General features: G+C 44.8%; 1 protein-coding gene across 4 annotated transcripts in view; it reads right to left on the bottom strand.

Annotated features, from left to right (window-relative positions):
* The window catches only part of fam53c (family with sequence similarity 53 member C), a 61,058-nt gene that overhangs the window by 22,895 nt on the left and 19,563 nt on the right, over window positions 1-18,600 (bottom strand). For all 4 annotated transcript variants that reach the window (XM_007891371.2, XM_007891368.2, XM_007891367.2 and 1 more), the window contains exons 2-4: window positions 18,272-18,548; window positions 16,799-16,856; window positions 2,017-2,807 (exon numbers count right to left, since the gene is read on the bottom strand). In XM_007891371.2, coding sequence (XP_007889562.1) covers window positions 2,017-2,807; window positions 16,799-16,856; window positions 18,272-18,478 — 1,056 coding nt within the window. In that variant the 5' untranslated portion in view covers window positions 18,479-18,548. The remainder of the gene's footprint in view (window positions 1-2,016; window positions 2,808-16,798; window positions 16,857-18,271; window positions 18,549-18,600) is intronic.

Genomic DNA, 18,600 nt, shown 5'->3' with positions numbered 1-18,600 from the left:
AAAAGAGCCAACTGATCATACCAAATCTTCTAAACGGTTTTTCAAAACAAGATGAGTGAGTTTGACTGAATGACTACCATCCTGGATTATTCACCTCAGCAACATCAGGCCAATCAGAAGGAACTATCAGTAACTACCAGCAGATCACATTCAGCTTCATTGGGGGGGGGGGGGGGGGGGAGAGAAGAGAAAGAGGAGTAGAAAGAAAAAAACTGCAGTGTACAGTAAAAGGTTCTCTAATTAGGGGAAGTGGGTGCACGAAGCAGTAAAGCATTGGCTTCCTGTTTGTTGTAGCTTCTGAAATATATTTGGTATTATCAGAGAAGGGTGCGTGAAATGTTGCATGCAGAGAACTACATGAAATTAGGTTGAATGGAGGTTATGAAAATATTCCAAGAGTCAAAGCACAACTGAGCAAGAAGGCTTACTCAAAGAAAGTATAAAGTAGTTTAACCAAGATTTCCCCCATTTGTACCACCTATGTTCAAGATCAGGGTACACCAGGAAGGAGTGCCAAGCAGATTTACAAAGATATCAGGGATGAATGGTTTTACCTATGAGCAGAGACTGGAAGAATTTGGTTCATTTTCACTGTAATAGAGGAGAAACCCATTAGAGGTCTTTAAACTTATGAGGGATTTTAAATAGAGAAAATTCAACTATTCAGCGACTAGATGGCATCAATTTAAGATGGTTACCAAAGAAGCAAAGGAAGGGGTGTTAGGATCTGGAATGTCCTGTTGGGAGCTGTTTCAAGGCAGGAACCATATTAACTTTCAAGAGGGAACTAGATTGGAGAGTAATTTGATGGGATATTGTGGAAAGGCAGATAAATGGAACTTAGATACTTAAGGTTTGCTTACAAAATAAAATTCACACTGATAGCAATCCTTTCATTTAACAGTCAGTTTGGGCTGTCCGTTAAAAAAAACAATAATATGAACGAAATAATAAACTAATGGCCTTTTCTTTCTGAATTTTGCAATGGAATCTTCAATATTCACTTTAACTGGATCTTGGTTTAAGGTCTAATCTGAAGGACGTCATCCCAGATAATGCAGCACCCCTCAGCACTGGAGTGTCAGCCTAGACTGAGCTCAAAGTCCAGATGTGGGTCTTAAACCAACAACTTTCTGACTCAGAGGTGAGAGTGCTGTTAAATGAGCCAGACCAACACTTGTGGAGTCCTGTAGCTCAGTGGTTAGCAAGCGAGAAACTTGCGTTCAATTCCCGGCAGGGTGAAACCTTGGGCAAGTTTCTTTACTCCACACGCCTGATAATAATCCCTCAAGAAAAAAAAATTGGTCATTTCGATCCATGACTGTTTGTGGGACACTGCTGCGTCGCCCACAAATATACAGTCAATTCACTTTACAGTCTATTCTGTGAAGTGCTTTGAGATGTCTAGAAGATGTGAAAAGCACTATATCAAAATGCAAGGATTATTATTATACTAGTCGCAATACTAGTTAGTAGTATTACCCTCTGGCTAAGATTAAATAGGGTCATCAGAGATCTGGAATTACTCAGATGATCACTGGACCGAGTTGGATTGGATTACAATTTCAGGTAAGTGGCATTTCTTTTAAAATGGGCCTGTCCACCCAACCCAGTGTTGCAGAATAGTTCAAATGCGAGGTAAAATGTGCTTGCAGGAGAGTTACTATGAATCAATTGTGGATTCAGCATCCTGCCAGCTTTCGTGTTTCAGATACTGAGAACCAATGTAACCGATTAGGTAACATACTTTTGGAATCTATTTCTACCCCATAGTGTCTTGTACACTTACGTGAATGCTTAATTTTCAAAAGGCACACAATTAGATTTATTGCTCTGGCAGGTTAACTTTTATATTTAAAGTTTACAAAAAAGAGTGATGTATTTCTCCAAAGATGGAGTACTCCATTTTAAGCTTCAATTACTAAAATAAATGTCTTCTCTTCAAACCCTAATGCAGCTCAACATTAGTTCACCCAATGCTTGGCAAGCTGGTCTCTGGTGCTGGGACACACCTACCTGGGTCATCTTGAAGAAGTCTAGGGCAGGTCTAGCCCACCGGACATCCTCATCATGCCTGCGTTTGATACCACATTTGCGTTCGTTTAGATCACAGGGCTGGGAGTGGCTGCGCAGCAGGCCCTGCTGCCGCCGGTTCATCTCTGGAGTGGAGGACGGGGTACTTTTTGCTGACATTAGACATCTTGTTGCCTCATGGATGTGCACAGGTGACAGTGAAAAGCGCCTTTGAGGGAGGAACTCGCACTGCTCGGGCAAGATGCACTGGATCCCCAAGAACGTTCTCTCAGCAGCTTCTGTAGAATGGTGGCCAGGTGATAACGTCCAAGGCAATGGGGATTCGGGAGACGCAGTGAGGCTGGAGAAGGTGAAGCTGCCGTTAGAGTGAAGGCTGGAGAGAGGTGGCTGCGGCAGGCCAAGATTGGATGGTCGCTGTGTCGGGGCGCAGAGCTGTGCACTTGCAGTGCCGCCACTATTGCAGCGGCGTTTGACAGGGATCCACACCTTTGAGCTGCTTGGCTTCCATAGAGACCGGCAGTGGGACAGGTCCTCTGGCACGGAAAGCGAGCGACAGTGCCGTTTAGTTGGTGGAGCTGGGAGTAAGGCAGAACTCTCAAAGAAGTGCAAGTCATTCAGATTTCCCACAGAAGTACTAGTCACCTGCCTTGTCCATGAGGATTTGCTCTGTCTGGAGGGCTCAATGCCATTTAGGTTGTAGCTGACAAGTGAAGGAAACCCCATTTTCACTGGAAGTTCTGCACGCGAATTTAGTACATTCCACTTCCTTTCCTCTGCAAGCAGATGCAGGAGACAGAAGACAATTTTATTGATCATTACCAACCACAAGTTGCATTTATATCCCACACCTCATGTTAAAAAGAAACTTCTTAAAGTGCTTTTCAATATAAAATTAGAAAATAAGCAATACAACAACAACAACAAGATTACATTTATATAACTCCTTTCAAGTCGGGAGGGCATCCCAAGGAACTAGACAGTGTACAGCATTTCAGACCCGAACTGGGGGTCAGCGGGAGAAGGGAGGGGAGGGGAAGGGGGGTGACCAATGGCATTGTCGAAGAGGAGAGTTTTGAGGTGGGACTTGAAGGAGGCTAAGGAGGGGGCGAGGCCGAGTGATTGGGAGATGGAGTTCCAGAGAGTGGGGGCCGAGTGGCTGAAGGCTCTCCCGCCAATGGTGGGACAGATGGGTCAGGGGACGTGGAGCAGCCCGGAGCCGGCTGAGCGGAGGGAGCGGGCGGGTTGGTAGGGGGTTAGGTCACAGAGCTAGGGTGGGGCGAGACCATTAAGGGCTTTGTAGGTGAGGACCAGGATCTTGAACTGGATCCTCTGAAGGATAGGGAGCCAATGGAGTTGTGCGAGAATGGGGGAGATGGGGTCACAGAGTTTGGTGCAGAAGAGGACACGGGCTGCAGAGTTCTGGATTATCTGCAGTCTGTGGAGGGAGGAGTTGGGAAGGCCAACAAGCAGGGGGTTTGCATAGTCGAGCCTGGAGGTGATGAAGGCATGAATAAGAGTTTCAGTGGCCTGAGGGGTGAGGTAGTGGCGGAGTCAGGCGATGTTACGGAGGTGAGGGAAGGCAGAGCGGGTCATGGCTTGGATGTGGGGAAGAAAAGACAGTTGGGGGTCGAACAAGACACCCAGGTTCCTGACTGGCTGGTGAGTTGAAGTGTGCAACCATGGAGGTTGATGCTCCCAGAGCCTGAGGTGCTGAGGCGCTGGCGCGAGCCAATCAGGAGGGCCTCAGTCTTGTTCACATTCAACTGTATTATGACAAACTCAGCAGCTGCTTTGTGCAGGCAACATCCCTCAATGAAAAATAGCCAATTGTTCATCTGCATGGGAAAGGGGGCAAAAAATGTTAGGTATGGCAGCTGAAAACACGGTGGCAGAGATTCCCACTGGACAGACAGAATCAATCAAAATAGGAAAAATTAATCTGCCGAAGCGCAAAAAAAAGTTTGGTATAAAAATAAACATACTCAGCCTTGGTGCTTGAACGTTTAAGATAGATTAAGTATTACATTACCAGTTAGAAGCATTTTGTCTTCCAAGATATAGATCAGAACATCCTGAAGCATTTACACAAAATGGATTCTTAAAGAAGGCATGCAATCTCTTGACTTGTATTCCCTTCATCTTCGCACAGGCACAAAGTAAATAAATCCAGGCTAACGTCACTGGTGTGGTCTATTTCAGGAACCACACACACACAATTAACAGGTAACAATAACCGCAAGTCTGGTGAAATTCTCTCGAGTATTACGATTTACATAAATCAGAAGGCCACTCAGCCCATCAGAGCTATGCTGGTGCCAGCTCCTGCACTAAGCCATCACTTCCTTCTTTCCTATTCACATTGTCTAATAGTAATCCTGATCCCTGGCTGTGCAGTGTCTTGGGACGTACTCCAGATGTGAAAGGCGCTTTTCAAATGCAATTTTGCTGTTGTAGTGTGTCCTTTTAGCATAGAAATACACAACACAATAGGTAGCCATTTGGTCTTTTTGCATCTGCCTTTGCTCCTCCAAAAAAGGCATCCATCCTAATCCCAATTCCCTCATCGTTTTACATGATTTTGATGTCCTTTCTGTAATAGGGTGACCAGAAATGAACTCAGTAAGTTGAATATAGCTATAAACTGAAATACAAAATAACTCAGTCACAGATGCTGATAATATAGTAGTAGAGAAGAACCGTAAAATTATAACTGGAAACTACCTAAGAGAGCACACTGGTGAACGGTTTAAAAACTAGGCTTTTTCGGACCCTACAACCCTTCCCAAGATATAATTAAAAAGGTAATTAGTTCAGAAAAATAATAATTTGTTTTAGTGCAGCAGTGAAAGAGATCAGTCACATGGAGAATCTATCTGGAGCAAGTGAACACAAGTTTAGAAACTGGTTGATCCTGAAAGGAAAGTGCTCCACAATAAGGCGTTTCTTTTAACTACTGCAGCATTATTTTCCCGATGGCCCAGTTCATAAAAATATAACACAATAGTCCAAATTCTGGGCTGTACAGTTAACTTACAAACTACTGTACGATACAATTACAGTAGACTCAAGTGATCTATATTCTTCTGAAACCATCTTAACCTAACAATTATAACTAATAAGCCTGGGATCAGCACGTTGTTATTTACTAGCACAAGTTGTACCTAATAGTAAACCTGGCTAATAGCTAGTTTGAGTAACAAGAGGTGCCACATGTAGCAACATCCTAATGGCCTGTGCAAGAAAGATAAACTGGGCATGTATTTGTTAAAACCAAATTTTGGAAAACGAGCTAAGTCAGCATGAAGGAATTGATTTTTTTGTACCTCTGATCAAGCACTCCCAGATCAGCTACTGCACAGGTTATATGCCGAGCAAAGTTCAGTCTAAATCGGTCCCAAGCCATAGAAGTGCACCTACTACATAACAGCATCAATTTACCAAATTTACAATTGGTAAATTAAGTGAAGTACTAAATGCAAGTAATGCCATTTTAGCAATAAGTATCCTCAAAATATTTAATTTTAGAAAAGTTAATTTTCATCCCATCAACAACAACAAGATTCCATTTATTGAGCGCCTTTCACGCCGGGAGGACGTCCCAAGGCGCTGTACAGTTGGGTCAGGACCCGAGCAGTGGGGAAATGGTCAGGGTGAGGGGAGGGAAGGGAGGGAGCGAGGAGGGGGTAGAGATTCGAGAGGGGAGCTGAAGGCACGGTCAAAGAGAAAGGTCTTGAGTCTAGCCTGGATCTGAATTCATAATCCAAAAGGGCTAGCGTTTTAACCCACTCAGTATTCTTCAAAGATTCTGTATTCTTACTATCAAATGCTTTATCCTAACAAAAGAACATTGAAAGAATTGCCAATGGAACCAAACTTATCCCATCTATATGAAGGTGTCCTTCTGACTGGTATACTTCCAAATTTTAATATCTAAATTATCCAATTTTGCAATCCAAATGCAGCCTCTGAACAGGTAGTTATTGGCAACAGTAAACCTGGGTGTGGGGATTACGCAATAAAAATGGATCACATTACTGCATTCACAGAATGTCAGCAGTTGTCATTGAAGGCTTCTAGATGCTGATAAGGCAATGACTGATTTTCCATAATCAGCTACCATCAATTTCACGTACAGACTTGATGCTGGAAAACTTCCAAACAGGGCAGGTCTAGACTAGCTGAAATTCAGTGGCCCAGCAATGAGTAGTTACTACATAGGCTAAGGTTTTCTTTGGTCAGCTAGGTGTCTAAAACATGTGAAGACCCTCCATAACAATAACTTGGATTTATTTAGCGCCTCCATGCCGGACGGCGTCTCATAGAGCTTTACAGTGTAGGATCCCGGGACCGAGCCGGGAGAGGGGTGGGAAGGTGACCAAAGGCGCGGTCGAAAAGAAAGGTCTTCAGCAGAGACCTGAAAATGGGAAGGGAGTGAGGAAGGCAGTTCCAGAGCCTCGGGCATAGTGGCTGAAGGCACGGCCACCGAGGGTGGAGCGGAGGACTCAGGGGATGAGGAGGAGGCCAGACCCGGAGGAACAAAGGCAATGTGCTGAGGAGAGAGGAGGTCAGAGAGGTAGGGGAGTGCAGGGACGTGAATACGAGGGTGAGGATCTTGAAATCCTTAAGAGTAAGCAAACCAGACAAAGTTCCACAAATGTATGCCACCTGTGCATGCAAAGTTGTACACTAGTAATGTTTGCATTTGATTTGGTAGCTTATCACATTGAGACATCTAAAAGTGCTTCCAAGATGTAAAGTGGATTGACTGTATTTGGTGGCCAATGAGTTTCCAGTGTCTGGAATACATTGCACTATCCATGAAGTGGCACACCTGCTTAATCATTCGAGGAGTATTAGGCACAGGTTAATGCCAGCCAAAGCTGAGGAATCCCAGAATACCAAGGAGACGCTACCCTGCGTGGAGGGTGCTATATAAGTGCCAGTTGTTGTTGTCGTCGCAACTCGTCTGCCCCTCAGGGTGTTGTCCATGAGCCAGCTTAGCTTGTCTGTCATTAGTAGTGTTTTGGAGTACTTCACACATGCCTGGCTCAGGAACTGGATTACTGAAACGTCACAGAGAGTTGATTCAATTCCAACATTCAACTCAGCCAGCTCCAAGGAGACCCAGCTTACCTACCTCTTTGCTCCCACCTCCATGGGCCAAGCAATCAATGCCTTAGTCACTGCAGTTATCCCTTTACATATAGCTCTTGTACTTAAGCAAAATTTACTCTGCTTTAGTAACACTTCACTAGTCAAGACTATTGCTCCAAACCCTGACCTTGACATGCAATTTGAGTCTCTATTATTTATTTCTACTCACTGGAGGACGAGAGTGGTTTGAGGTGAAGGCTATTTTTATGCAGAGTTGCTCGGGAACTAACAAACAATACTCTTTCTATGATCAGCAAGACCAAATGGAAAGAGACCATACTTGTGGTTCCTATCAGCTGAGGTTTCTTCACTGATGACACAGCACAGAATGCAGAAGGCAGATACGAGTCACATGCCCAGTAGTCACGCTGCTTTCAGTGAGGTACCATTTCCACATCCTCAAACACTGAAATAGATTTAATTTTGCAACTCATAGCATGAGCATTTAAGTTAGTATTGAATGGTTCAGACAAACAGAATATGTCAGATATGAAACGTTCTGGTTGGTCCTCAGCACTAACAAGCATAGTTCTGTGTTTTCGGATCCTGGCTCTTCTTCCTGCAGGGACTAGAATTTGAAGGAACCCAAGTTTCTCTTGGATACAGGAACCAGACCCCCAACTACTCAGCTATGCTTTGCATCCAAACAAAGTTAAAATGAAGCTCCAGGAAGGGGGGAGGAATTGAATGAGGGTGATGAGATCTGTGCTCAACTGGATCAAGAGATCTCTCTGAACCAAGCATTATAGCTTTGGTACACTTGTAGTTAGGATCGCCATCAGCAAATGTGCCTATCCTGTGAAGATCTCACCTTCCAATCCCTGAGCCGTCGGCACGCAAGCTGCACACTTTGAAAAGTTGTGTACCAAAGACAGATATTGCAAGAGTGAGATGCATCAGACACAAAGTGGAAATTTTGACTAGGCAAGTTTGTTACCCAGTTGGACTGCAAGAGAAAAAAGCAGCACAAGAACATTGACTGAAGACACAAAATTAAAAACTTAGGACATTACTCATTTCAAACCTTATAAACAACAATTTAGAAAATACATTTATATAAGCCTCATTTGTAAGAGGTCCCAGATAATTCATACACTGATAACTTTACCTCATTTGTATGCAGAGACTGAACAAACGATGAAGCAAGTCAGAAATTTATGACCACAGATCTTTTTATCTCCAAATATAATCTAAAATGAAATAACCACAGCAGAAATTTCCAACGCAGGTCACAATACAAAGCCTACAAAGATCCACATTCTCACGAAGATTCACAGCGAGAGAACTTAGCCTCTAATAGCCCTACATAAATGGAGACGAAGAACCTACGCTGGTCAAGTTTGTTACCCATTTGGACTGCAAGAAACCCACCGTCTCTCCCTTTCACAGGCCAAAGCTGATTTTTTATTCCAAAGTCATCCTGGAGGCAAACAACAATCTAAAGACACTGATTTCCACCGACCATTACCTCCTCGGTGCACCCCCTTAAGCCTCCTCTATCCTCACATCAAACGCCAAGTGCAAAAAGGTCCTAGACTTCTTCGCCCCAAAGATTGAAAACATCCGTTTGGCTATATTGTCCCTCCACCTTGTCCCCTTCCATCCTACCCAGACTATCCACACTGCCTTCTCTCCGTCACGGTTCCTGCCACTCCCCACTCCTTACATTCCTTTGGCCCCATTTCTCCCTCCTCCTTCTCAACCACAATCACCCGGATGACGTTCACCACTTGCTGCCTCGTCCCCCTCCTCACCCAGGTGCTGGTTATTCAACTCCCCCTCCTCTAACCCCTGCTGGCTGACACGGTCAACCAGTCTCTCTCCTCAGGCTCTATTCCACTCCCGCTGAAAACCACTGTCATCAAACCCCTCCTCAAAAAACCCACCCTCGATCCCTCTAACTCACACTACCATCCCATTTCCAATTTACCCTTCCTTGGCAAAGTCCTGGAACACATTGTTGCAGGTGAACTATGGTCACACCTCTCCCTCCACTCCCTCCTGGAGCCCCTGCAGTCTGGTTTTCGCCTTGGCCACAGCACAGAGACAGCGCTCATCAAAGTCACAAACAACATCCTCTCTATCTTTGACCAGGGTTCCTTCTGCCTTCTTGTCCTCCTGGATCTCTCTGCCACAGTCAACCATGCCATCCTCCTCCACCGCCGCTCCTCCCTCATGCACCTTAGTGGGACTGCACTCTCATGGTTCGAGTCCTACTTAACCAACCGCTTCCATTTCATCTCGGCAACTGTTTTCTCTTCCCACGCCTGCCCGATCACCTGCAAGGTACCCCAGTGCTCCATCTTTGGCCTTCTTTTCCTTATCTATATGCTCCTTCTGGGTGATGTGATCCACAGACGCGCAGTAAACTTCCAGATGTATGTGGTTGACACACAAATCTACTTTGCCTCCTCCAGTACCAATTCCAGGTCCGCCAACGTTCTATCAGCTTGTCTGGAAGACATCAGGGCCTGGATGAGTGCAAACTTCCTGCAGCTGAATGTGGATAAGACAGAAGCCATACTCCTTGGCTCCTGTCAACGTCTTCACTCCTGCAGATCTGAATTCCTCAAACTCCCTGGGCTCTCCATCACATTCACCGAACCAGTGCACAACCTAGGCGTCCAGTTCGACCCCCAGCTGGCTTCCTCCCACACATCCGGTCTTCCACTTTCACCACATTACCCGCCTCCGATCGTACCTTACCCCAAATGCAGCTGAAACCCTCGTGCATGCGTTTGTCACCTCCCATCTGGATTACTTCAACGTATTCCTCGCCGGTCTCCCCAGCTCCACTATTGAAAAGATCCAGATCATTCAGAACTCTGATGCCCACATACTTACCCGGAACAAACTCCGTGCCCACATCTCACCAGTTCTGTCTCCCCATCACCGAACGGATCGACTTCAAGATCCTCACAATCGTGTTCAAATCCCTTCACTACCTGGCACTTTCCTATCTCTGCAACCTCCTCACACACCCCCAATCCACCACCTGGGGCCTCCGCTCGACTGGCACCGGCCTCCTGCTCATCCCTCACACCCTCCGTCGTCTCTCCCCCTTTTTTCAAGTCCCGCCTGAAAACCTTCCACTTCGTCCGTGCTTACGGCCACCTACCCACCCACCCAGCTCAGAGTCAGGCTCTGCCACTGTTAAGCGCTCTCAGCTGCTACCCTGTGTGGAGGGTGCTATACAAGTGCAAGTTGTTGTTATTGCCTCCCCTGGGGTTGAAAGGAGAAGCCAATACAGAACGTATAGTCGTGAGTAAGAGACACAAATATAGGTTTCAACTCAAATTGCCAAGAGGTCTGAACGTCTGAGGCAAGCAAGTTCAGTAACCTTTCAGTTTACACACTGCAAAGTGACCACAACCCTCTATTACAGTTATTAGAGTAGTGAGGCTACTGAAACAAGAATGGCAATTAACCCTCTAAAATACCAAATAAAACCTGAACTTTGCTTTTGTCCAAACTTTCTTCTCTCCTCTCATTTGTTTACTCTTGATATTTTAAAGAGCCTCTTTCTTACATCTTCCAGCTCATTAGTGTTCAGTTTGAAAACTTGTGAGAAATACATGGTTTCAAGCATTCAATAAGAAGCTATCTCAAATGCAAGGATTATTATTAATTGAGTGAAGTCCTGTTAGAGCACTCACTTCACAAGCGACAGGACCTGGGTTTGATTCCCAGGCAGGGGGAAACATTAAGCAAGTTTCCTTACTCCACACGCTTCTGTTTACCTAGCAGTAAGTAAGTCCTGGTTACACATACCACCACAAATTCCGTCCCAAACAATGTGGCGGGATGGCCCTTATCTCCAAAACCTCCCTTGGTCTATCCTCCTATTCCTCTCGCCATGAGAACCGCACCCTCTACCGTCCCTCCTCTCTCCTTAAAAATTCTCTTGCTTTACTGCCCCCCCAAACCTCCTGGCTGCTTCGCAGATATCTCCTCTCTCCGCATCCCTCTGCATCCCTGCTCATAATGGGTGATTTCAACCTTCATCTCAATTCCTCCTAACCCATCTCTGACTTCGCTGCCCTCCTTTCCACCCTAAACCTCACCCTCCATGTAAACTCTCCAACCCACAACTGTGGCTACCCCCTTCACCTAATCATCACCCTAGACATTTATGATCCGACCATCACAGACTAGGCTATCTCAGACCACTTCCTCATCCTCTTATATCACACTCCCTTCCTCCAGGCCCTCCACTATCTTTTTCCACCCATGGAAAAAGCTTTCCCCAACCATCACCCAGATGAAGCCCACCACCTGCTGCCTTGACCCCCTCCCCACCCAGCTTCTGGTCACTCAACTTCGCCTCCTCTGCCTACTGGTGGCTGACACAATCAACCAATCCCTCTCCTCAGGCTTTGTCTCACTCCCATCAAAACCACTGTCATCAGTCCTCTCCTTTTTAAAAAAAAAGCCTTGATCCCTCAACCTCACAAGCTTCAGACCCATCTCAAACCTGCCCTTTCTGCCAAAGTTTTGGAACGCGTCGTTGCAAATCAACTTCGTTCACACCTCTCCCTCCACTCCCTACTTGAACTCTTCCAGTCTGGTTTTTGCCCTGCTGACAGCACAGAGGCAGCGCTCGTCAAAGTAACAAATTATATCCTCTCTCTCTGTGACCAGGGCTCTCTCTGCCTCATTCTCCTGAACCTCTCTAACACATTCGCCCGTTGATTACACCATCCTCCTCTCCTCCCTCATCCACCTTAGTGGGACCGCACTCGTATGCTTTTAGTCCTACTGGCAACAATACATCTCAGCAGATGTTTTTCCCTTTCGCCCCTGCCCGGTCACTGTGAGGTATGCTAAGGCTCCATCCTTGGCTTCTTTTTCTCAGCGACACGCTCCCTCTAGGCAATGTCACCTGCAGACATAAGATCAACTTCACATGTACGCGGATGACACTCAACTCTACTTCTCCTCCTCCAGCTGCGACTCCCAGTAAGCTGATGTCTGGTCAGCTTGTTTCACGGACTGTACTCCTCACCTCTCTGGGCTCTCCTTCAGACTCATCAAACCCGTGTGCAATTTAGGCGTCAGGTTCGATCTCCAGCTTTCTTTTCCATCACACATCCGTTCCCTGACCAGGACTGCTTTTTTCCACTTCCGTCATATCGCCCACCCCAATCCGTATCTCACAACAAAAACAGCCGAAATCCTCATCCAGGCCTTCATCACTTCCCGGCTGGACTATTCCAGTGCCCTCCTTGCTGGTCTCTTCAGCTCCACCATACACAAAATACAATTAATCCCAAACTCTGGCGCTCAGATAATCACCCACACAAAGCTCCGTACTCCCATCAAACTAGACCTTGCCAGGCTCCACTGGCTCCCAATTACTGAACTGATCGATTTTAAGATCCTCTCATTTTCAAATCCTTTAATGCCTTGGCACGGCCCTACCTATCCGATCTGCTTACCCCCCTCTCAACCTCCGCTCAGCTGGCTCAGCCTCCTGTTTGGCCCTCATCCCCTCCACCATCGGTGGCCATACCTTCAGCCACCATGCCCTGAAACTCTGGAGCTCTCTCCCTGCGCCTTGTCCCTTCCTTCCCCACCTTCAAATCCTGCCTGAAGACCTTTTTTGATCATGCTTATGGTCACCTCGCCCTTCCCTCTGGCTCAGTGTCAGTCTCCACAACTGTCAAGGACTCCAGGACACTACCTATGTAAATGCAAGATGTTGTTGTTGAACCCAGTTTTTAGTCGATTGGTCAATCATATTTCGGGGGTAATAATCCCTTCAGAAATAAATGAAATAATAATTTGGTAACTCTATCCATAATTGTTTGTGGGACACTGCTGTGTGCAATTGGCTGCTGCATTTCACCCATAAATTTACTTGACACTATACTCTTTGAAGAGCTTTGAGACATCTCAAAGACATGATAAGGCGCTATATCAAATGCATGGATTATTAATTCTATGGCCAAACTGACATTGTATGAAAACAGTTCCATCATTTAACGATACTGCAACAAACTCAGAGATAGATGTTCCTGTGTGTCCCACACAGGCAACTTTATAAATGCAAGTTGTTCAGCGAAAGGAATAACTTGTATAATTTAAACTCATAAAAAACTTATAACTCTTCCACTCCATTCCCTCATTATTCAGCACAACTAGAAAATAATATTGGGCTTTTTGGCCAAACCTCAGAGTTTGACATGATGGTTACTTGGTGTTTGATCCAACCACAGGAACCTGCTTTGCAATGTAGCTAAGACTGTGTAATAGATTATCCAGATAACCCAAACCAGTGCTTGGCTCAGCAACAATACTGGAACGTAGCACAACTGGTTTAACATTCTTCTGCTCCTGTATGATTGGGGTGGGTGGGGTTACAGCATTGAGTCTTACAATTTCAGTGGAAACAGCAATAAATAAATTGTTATGGAAGAATTTATCACTTTCCTCACTTTCAAGTCCATCTGTGGCCTTGCCCCCTCCTACCTCTCTGACTTGCTGACTCCCTACCAACCTGCCCGCTCCCTCCGTTCAGCGGGCTACAGTCTGCCATGTCTCCCTCCCTACCATCGGTGGCCGGGCTTTGAGCCCCCCTCCCCCACACTCTGGAACTCCATCCCATGGTCCCTTCGCCTAACTTCCTCCCTTGCCTCCTTCAAGGCCAGTCTCAAAACCCTTCTCTTCGATTGTGCCTTCGGTCGCCCTCCCACCTCTCTGCCTTCCCTCACCCCTACACCATCCCTCCCCCATGCTCGGGCCCCGACACCTGACTGTTCAGCACTTTGTGATGTCCTCCCGACGTGAAAGGCGTAAGTGTAATTTTGTTGTTTTTATTAGCATGTCCTCTCTTCTCTCCCCCCCCTAACTTACATGCAATAAAAAGTGGCATCAGGCTAAGTGCAGTTCACCTAAAACAGAAAACCTCCTGAAATCCTACAATCTTCAAAGAGAAAAAGAGCTCTCATGTCAAAGAACTTCACAATTACTCAAAGTGTTAACTGTTTGTAATCGAATGAGGCAGCCATTTTGCATAAAGCAAGATCCCACAAGCGTCCAAAGGTAAATGACCAATTAATGGAGGTTTGGTGGCCAGAAGACTGGTAGAAATTGCCTTCTTGTGTCACAGGATCTTTGAAGTCTTTCTGAACAGGCAGGACGCAGTTCAACATCTCATGCAAAGGTCAGTACCTCTGAGAATTACGCACTCCCCCAGTATTGTACAGGAGTGTCAATGTTCAGGTTCAGCTTTACAAATAACACTAAGTATTTTCCAAAATGACCTGATAAAGCATCATATCCTATTTGGCCAATGGGGGATAGCTTTCTCTTTTTTTAAAAAAAATCGAACCTTGAAAATTGAGGTTTCACACCTTGTGACAAAAGAATGTTTGAGCAAACAGATAGGAATCAGAAATCACCATAGCCAGTTTCCAAAAGCCATTTGCATTCCTCTGACATCATCTCAGAGTCTGAAACAAGGAACAACCATTTGAAGTCAAGCTTCCTTGACTGAGACATCGTTCATGGTGTGGTTGTAACCCAGAGCATTGTTCGAGACTCTCATGCAGCCATAGTGGAAATATCAGTATCCAATTTTCTGTTGAAGAATTTATGGATTCACCACACGAGACACTATTAGTCATAAGCTTCACTCATGGCAAGCCCCTTTAGAAGCCTTTTCTTGTTCCCCTCTGACCATATGCCAGAATATCAAGTAACTTAGCTCCTGCATTCTTTTGGGTTTGAGAATGCTGATTTATTGGGGGTGGATGGGGAGAGGGGGAAAAAGAAGAGAAGGGGATAGATTAGGAAGTCTAAAGGAACTTGCACATGTAACATAGTGTTATTGGCATAAAGTGTGAGGCATTCATTGGATGGTACCAAATCAATGCAGAGGCAACATAAGATCAGATGACTGAAAGGCACCATGTGCCTGAAAATGCCAAAAAAGAAAAACGTGAAATTGTTGTCATGACAGTAAGTTTGTAGTCAGGATTTCATGCCAATCATTATGGCATTTGCCAGCATCAATGGGCCTGCTTATACCAACAAACCCACAATAGACAAGTAGCATCAGTTGCTCAAGTTGAGTTGGCACTTTAAAAAAAAATCCTCATTTGGTTCCTTGAGCCATCTTGAGTTGCAGGAACCTAGAATCATGGAAATCTTACAGCACAGAAGGAGGCCATTCAGCCCATCATGTCTGTGCTGGACCTTTGTAAGAGCTATCCAATTAGTGCCACTCCTTTTTCACCATAGCCTTGCAAACTTTTCCTTTTCAAGTACATATCCAATTCCCTTTTGAAAGTTATTGAATCTGCTTCCACCACCCTTTCAGGCAGTGCATTCCAGATTGCATCAACTCGCAATGTAAAAAAGAGTCTCCTCGTCTTCCCTCTTGTTCTTTTGCAACCTGGCTCAGATTAACATATAAAGAAACACAGGAGTTTGACTAACTCTTTGTTAATAAGGGAGGGTCTGATAGCTAGATTTAGTATATCATATGATTAGATAAATCAGTTTGGACAAACTGTTGCAGAACAGAAACTGGCAATGGCAGATCAAGAGGAACTAATGAACATTTTTTACAACTGAATTAGTTGGGACATGAAGGTGAATATAAGATCTACTTGTCAAAAAACCCACAAGAAGCTCTACATTGTTGCACATTAAAATCCCAGTCTGTGGCGAGGTAGATTTTAGCCAAGACAATTTGGAAATATCCCTGGGTTACCAAGAAAGAGGGAAAACATCAAGGGCTCCTGATCAACATCTAACAATAATCTCCGCCTCCCCTCACCCCCTGAATTACCTAGCTAGAAGGTGCACTAATTTAGATAGTATTAGAAGCAGAATTCAGGAGAAAGGTATAAAAACCCAGTCAACTGAACATACACAGGGTTGCTTTCCCAACACTATAGTAAACTGTCAGAAAGAACATTTTCACCCACCAGTTTCTAACCCATAGTGAAAGATTAGCATTCTACCCTAGGTCCCACCAGCAAATGACAAACTGTTGGAATGCTACTTTGAACTGTTTCAGAACAATGCCTTTCACAGATGGTCTAGGAGAGGAAATAGGTGCATATTCAGGGCACAAAAATCAAAAACAAATATCAGCTTCAGTATAGTGTCACGCCAGAGTGCTACTCAACTAACCAGTGACCCATGATTCACCACCAGGTGTATTCAAACACCACTGCATTTGGTACGCACTATCTCACACACAACAAAGTATACATGCACATTGTAGAGTGGAAAAGAAAACAAAATGTATATGGTTATATTCAGTAGTACTAGGAAGATTCAGGATCAGCACACCGACTCACTTAACAATGCTCTGCCTAGGGCCGTGGACATCAACCTTTATGGACAGCCAAAAAATATTAAATCAAGAAAAAAAGAACTGAAAACACTATTGATCGAACACAGACTTACCTAGACTCGTGCGGATGTTCAGCAGGCCACTTTTTGACAGCCTCGTGGGCAACTTCTGGTCCACGGGCCACAGGTTGGCCACATCTGGCTTAGGGTAACAAACCTGTCTTATTCCTGATGGCCGCAGTTTATTTGGACATTTGATATACCAGCCAGATATTGCAGTCCAAACGGTAAGCACACCTACCTGGTATGAAATGGTATGGATTCCAGCAGCCACCTTGGTTTGTATTTTCAGGCAGAGGCTGAAAGCATGAAAAAAAAAGTTAATCAGTTACAAGGAACAGAAGGACCAAAAATCAACCAAGAATGAACGATAAATGTTCTATCAGCAGCAATTTAGCTTGCCAACAGAAGCCAGAGAAAATCCAAATAATAGCTTATGGAACCATTAAGGTTCCCAAGTTAACTTCACAGCCAGTTAAAAGTAAAAGATATAATATATTGTGGAACCAGCATGCTGCGCTAGGAGAACATAAAGTCCCAATCTTGTAGGAGACTGGAAACAACCTCCACATAAGCCAATGTGTAAACCAATACATAGCATTTTTCGATCCCTTAATGGAGAGATTGGGATACAAATTGAGATCTCCAAATTAGATGATTAATTTGATCCCCCTGTATCAACTGTAAAATCTAAATTTTGAGGGGGCAGAAGAAAGGGGAAAGAAAACATTGCATGAGAACCATATAGCAACCTTTAACAAGGCATAACAATAATACTCGCATTTGATATAGTGCCTTTTTACGCCTTCCAGACTTCTCAAAGCGCTTCATAGAATATTCCGTAAAGTGAATTGACTGTGTTTTGTGGGCAAAACCCGGCAGCCAATTACGCACAGCATCGTCCCACAAACAGTCGTGGATAGAGTGACCAAAATTATTACTTTTTTTTTTGGAAAGAATTATTACCCCCGGAAAAGTGATCCACCGATCAACTAACAACCGAGTTCCTACTTACTGCTAGGTAAACAGAGGCATATGGAGTAAGGAAACTTGCCCAATGTTTCATCCTGCTTGGAATTGAACCCAGGTTCCTCTTGCTTGCGAGGCGAGTGCTCTAACCACTATACTACAGGACTCCACTACACCACAGATTGTGTCCTGATTAATTGAAATAAAACTCTGTAATCTTACCCCAGTTAATAATCTATCCAATCCCTCAAAAAATTAACATCCCAATTTTGCTGCACTGCCCAAAGTTCAACAGCCAGTAACTCTACTGCACAATTTGATGATCTGCTGGTAGAAACTCATAACTGAAGCATTATTCTATACATTAGCATAAGGCATAGGTTGTTAGCAAGAGCTGAGGCTTGGAGACCTCAGAATGGATATTGGGGTACTGCTGTAGTTGAACCAGCTAAAAATACAGAGCAACATATTGTGAGCACTGTCTGGTAAGCTTGTCCAGCTAGGAGCATCTTGCCCATTAAGTCTTTGGCTTGCAAGGTTAAAAAGAGGGGAGTGGGAAGTATCCTTGCTCACGGAGACACTAGCATCAGATTGAGATTGGAGTAAATTACTACTCTTGTGCTTCAATCAGAACCCAAACGAAGGACTGACGAGCACATATAAAAAGTTAGCCAGTAATGTTAGACCAAATGCTCAATTACTACACAGTGTGCAATAAAATACCTCCACTGCTTGCAGATCTTACCAGATTAAAGTTGAGGGCTTTACAAGCCAGGTCATCCAAACTCTGCTTCTGTAGCTGCTCCGTGATGACAGTTACCATGGTAAACTTCCTACCCGTTGTGGTGTGCTGTAAAAAACCAACCAAGCCCCTCTCGATGCAATGCCAGTCCCTGCAGCTCTTGCTTGTCCTGTCAAGCAGACATGCTCCTGGTGCCAGTGTCAGGCTCATTTGGAAGTAGCCATTTTGAAGTGGACTTCAAGACCCACTGGTGCTTCTTTAATCCATTCTTTCAAATTCCCTGTGCAGATGTGGGTGCGGAAAAGAGAGGGAAGCAGAAGATATCATTATTA

Source organism: Callorhinchus milii, unplaced genomic scaffold (genome assembly GCF_018977255.1).
Source record: "Callorhinchus milii isolate IMCB2004 unplaced genomic scaffold, IMCB_Cmil_1.0 Scaffold13, whole genome shotgun sequence".
Lineage (NCBI taxonomy): Eukaryota > Metazoa > Chordata > Chondrichthyes > Chimaeriformes > Callorhinchidae > Callorhinchus > Callorhinchus milii.
Note: the sequence above shows the minus strand (reverse complement) of the source record. Positions and strands in the feature narration are given on the sequence as shown.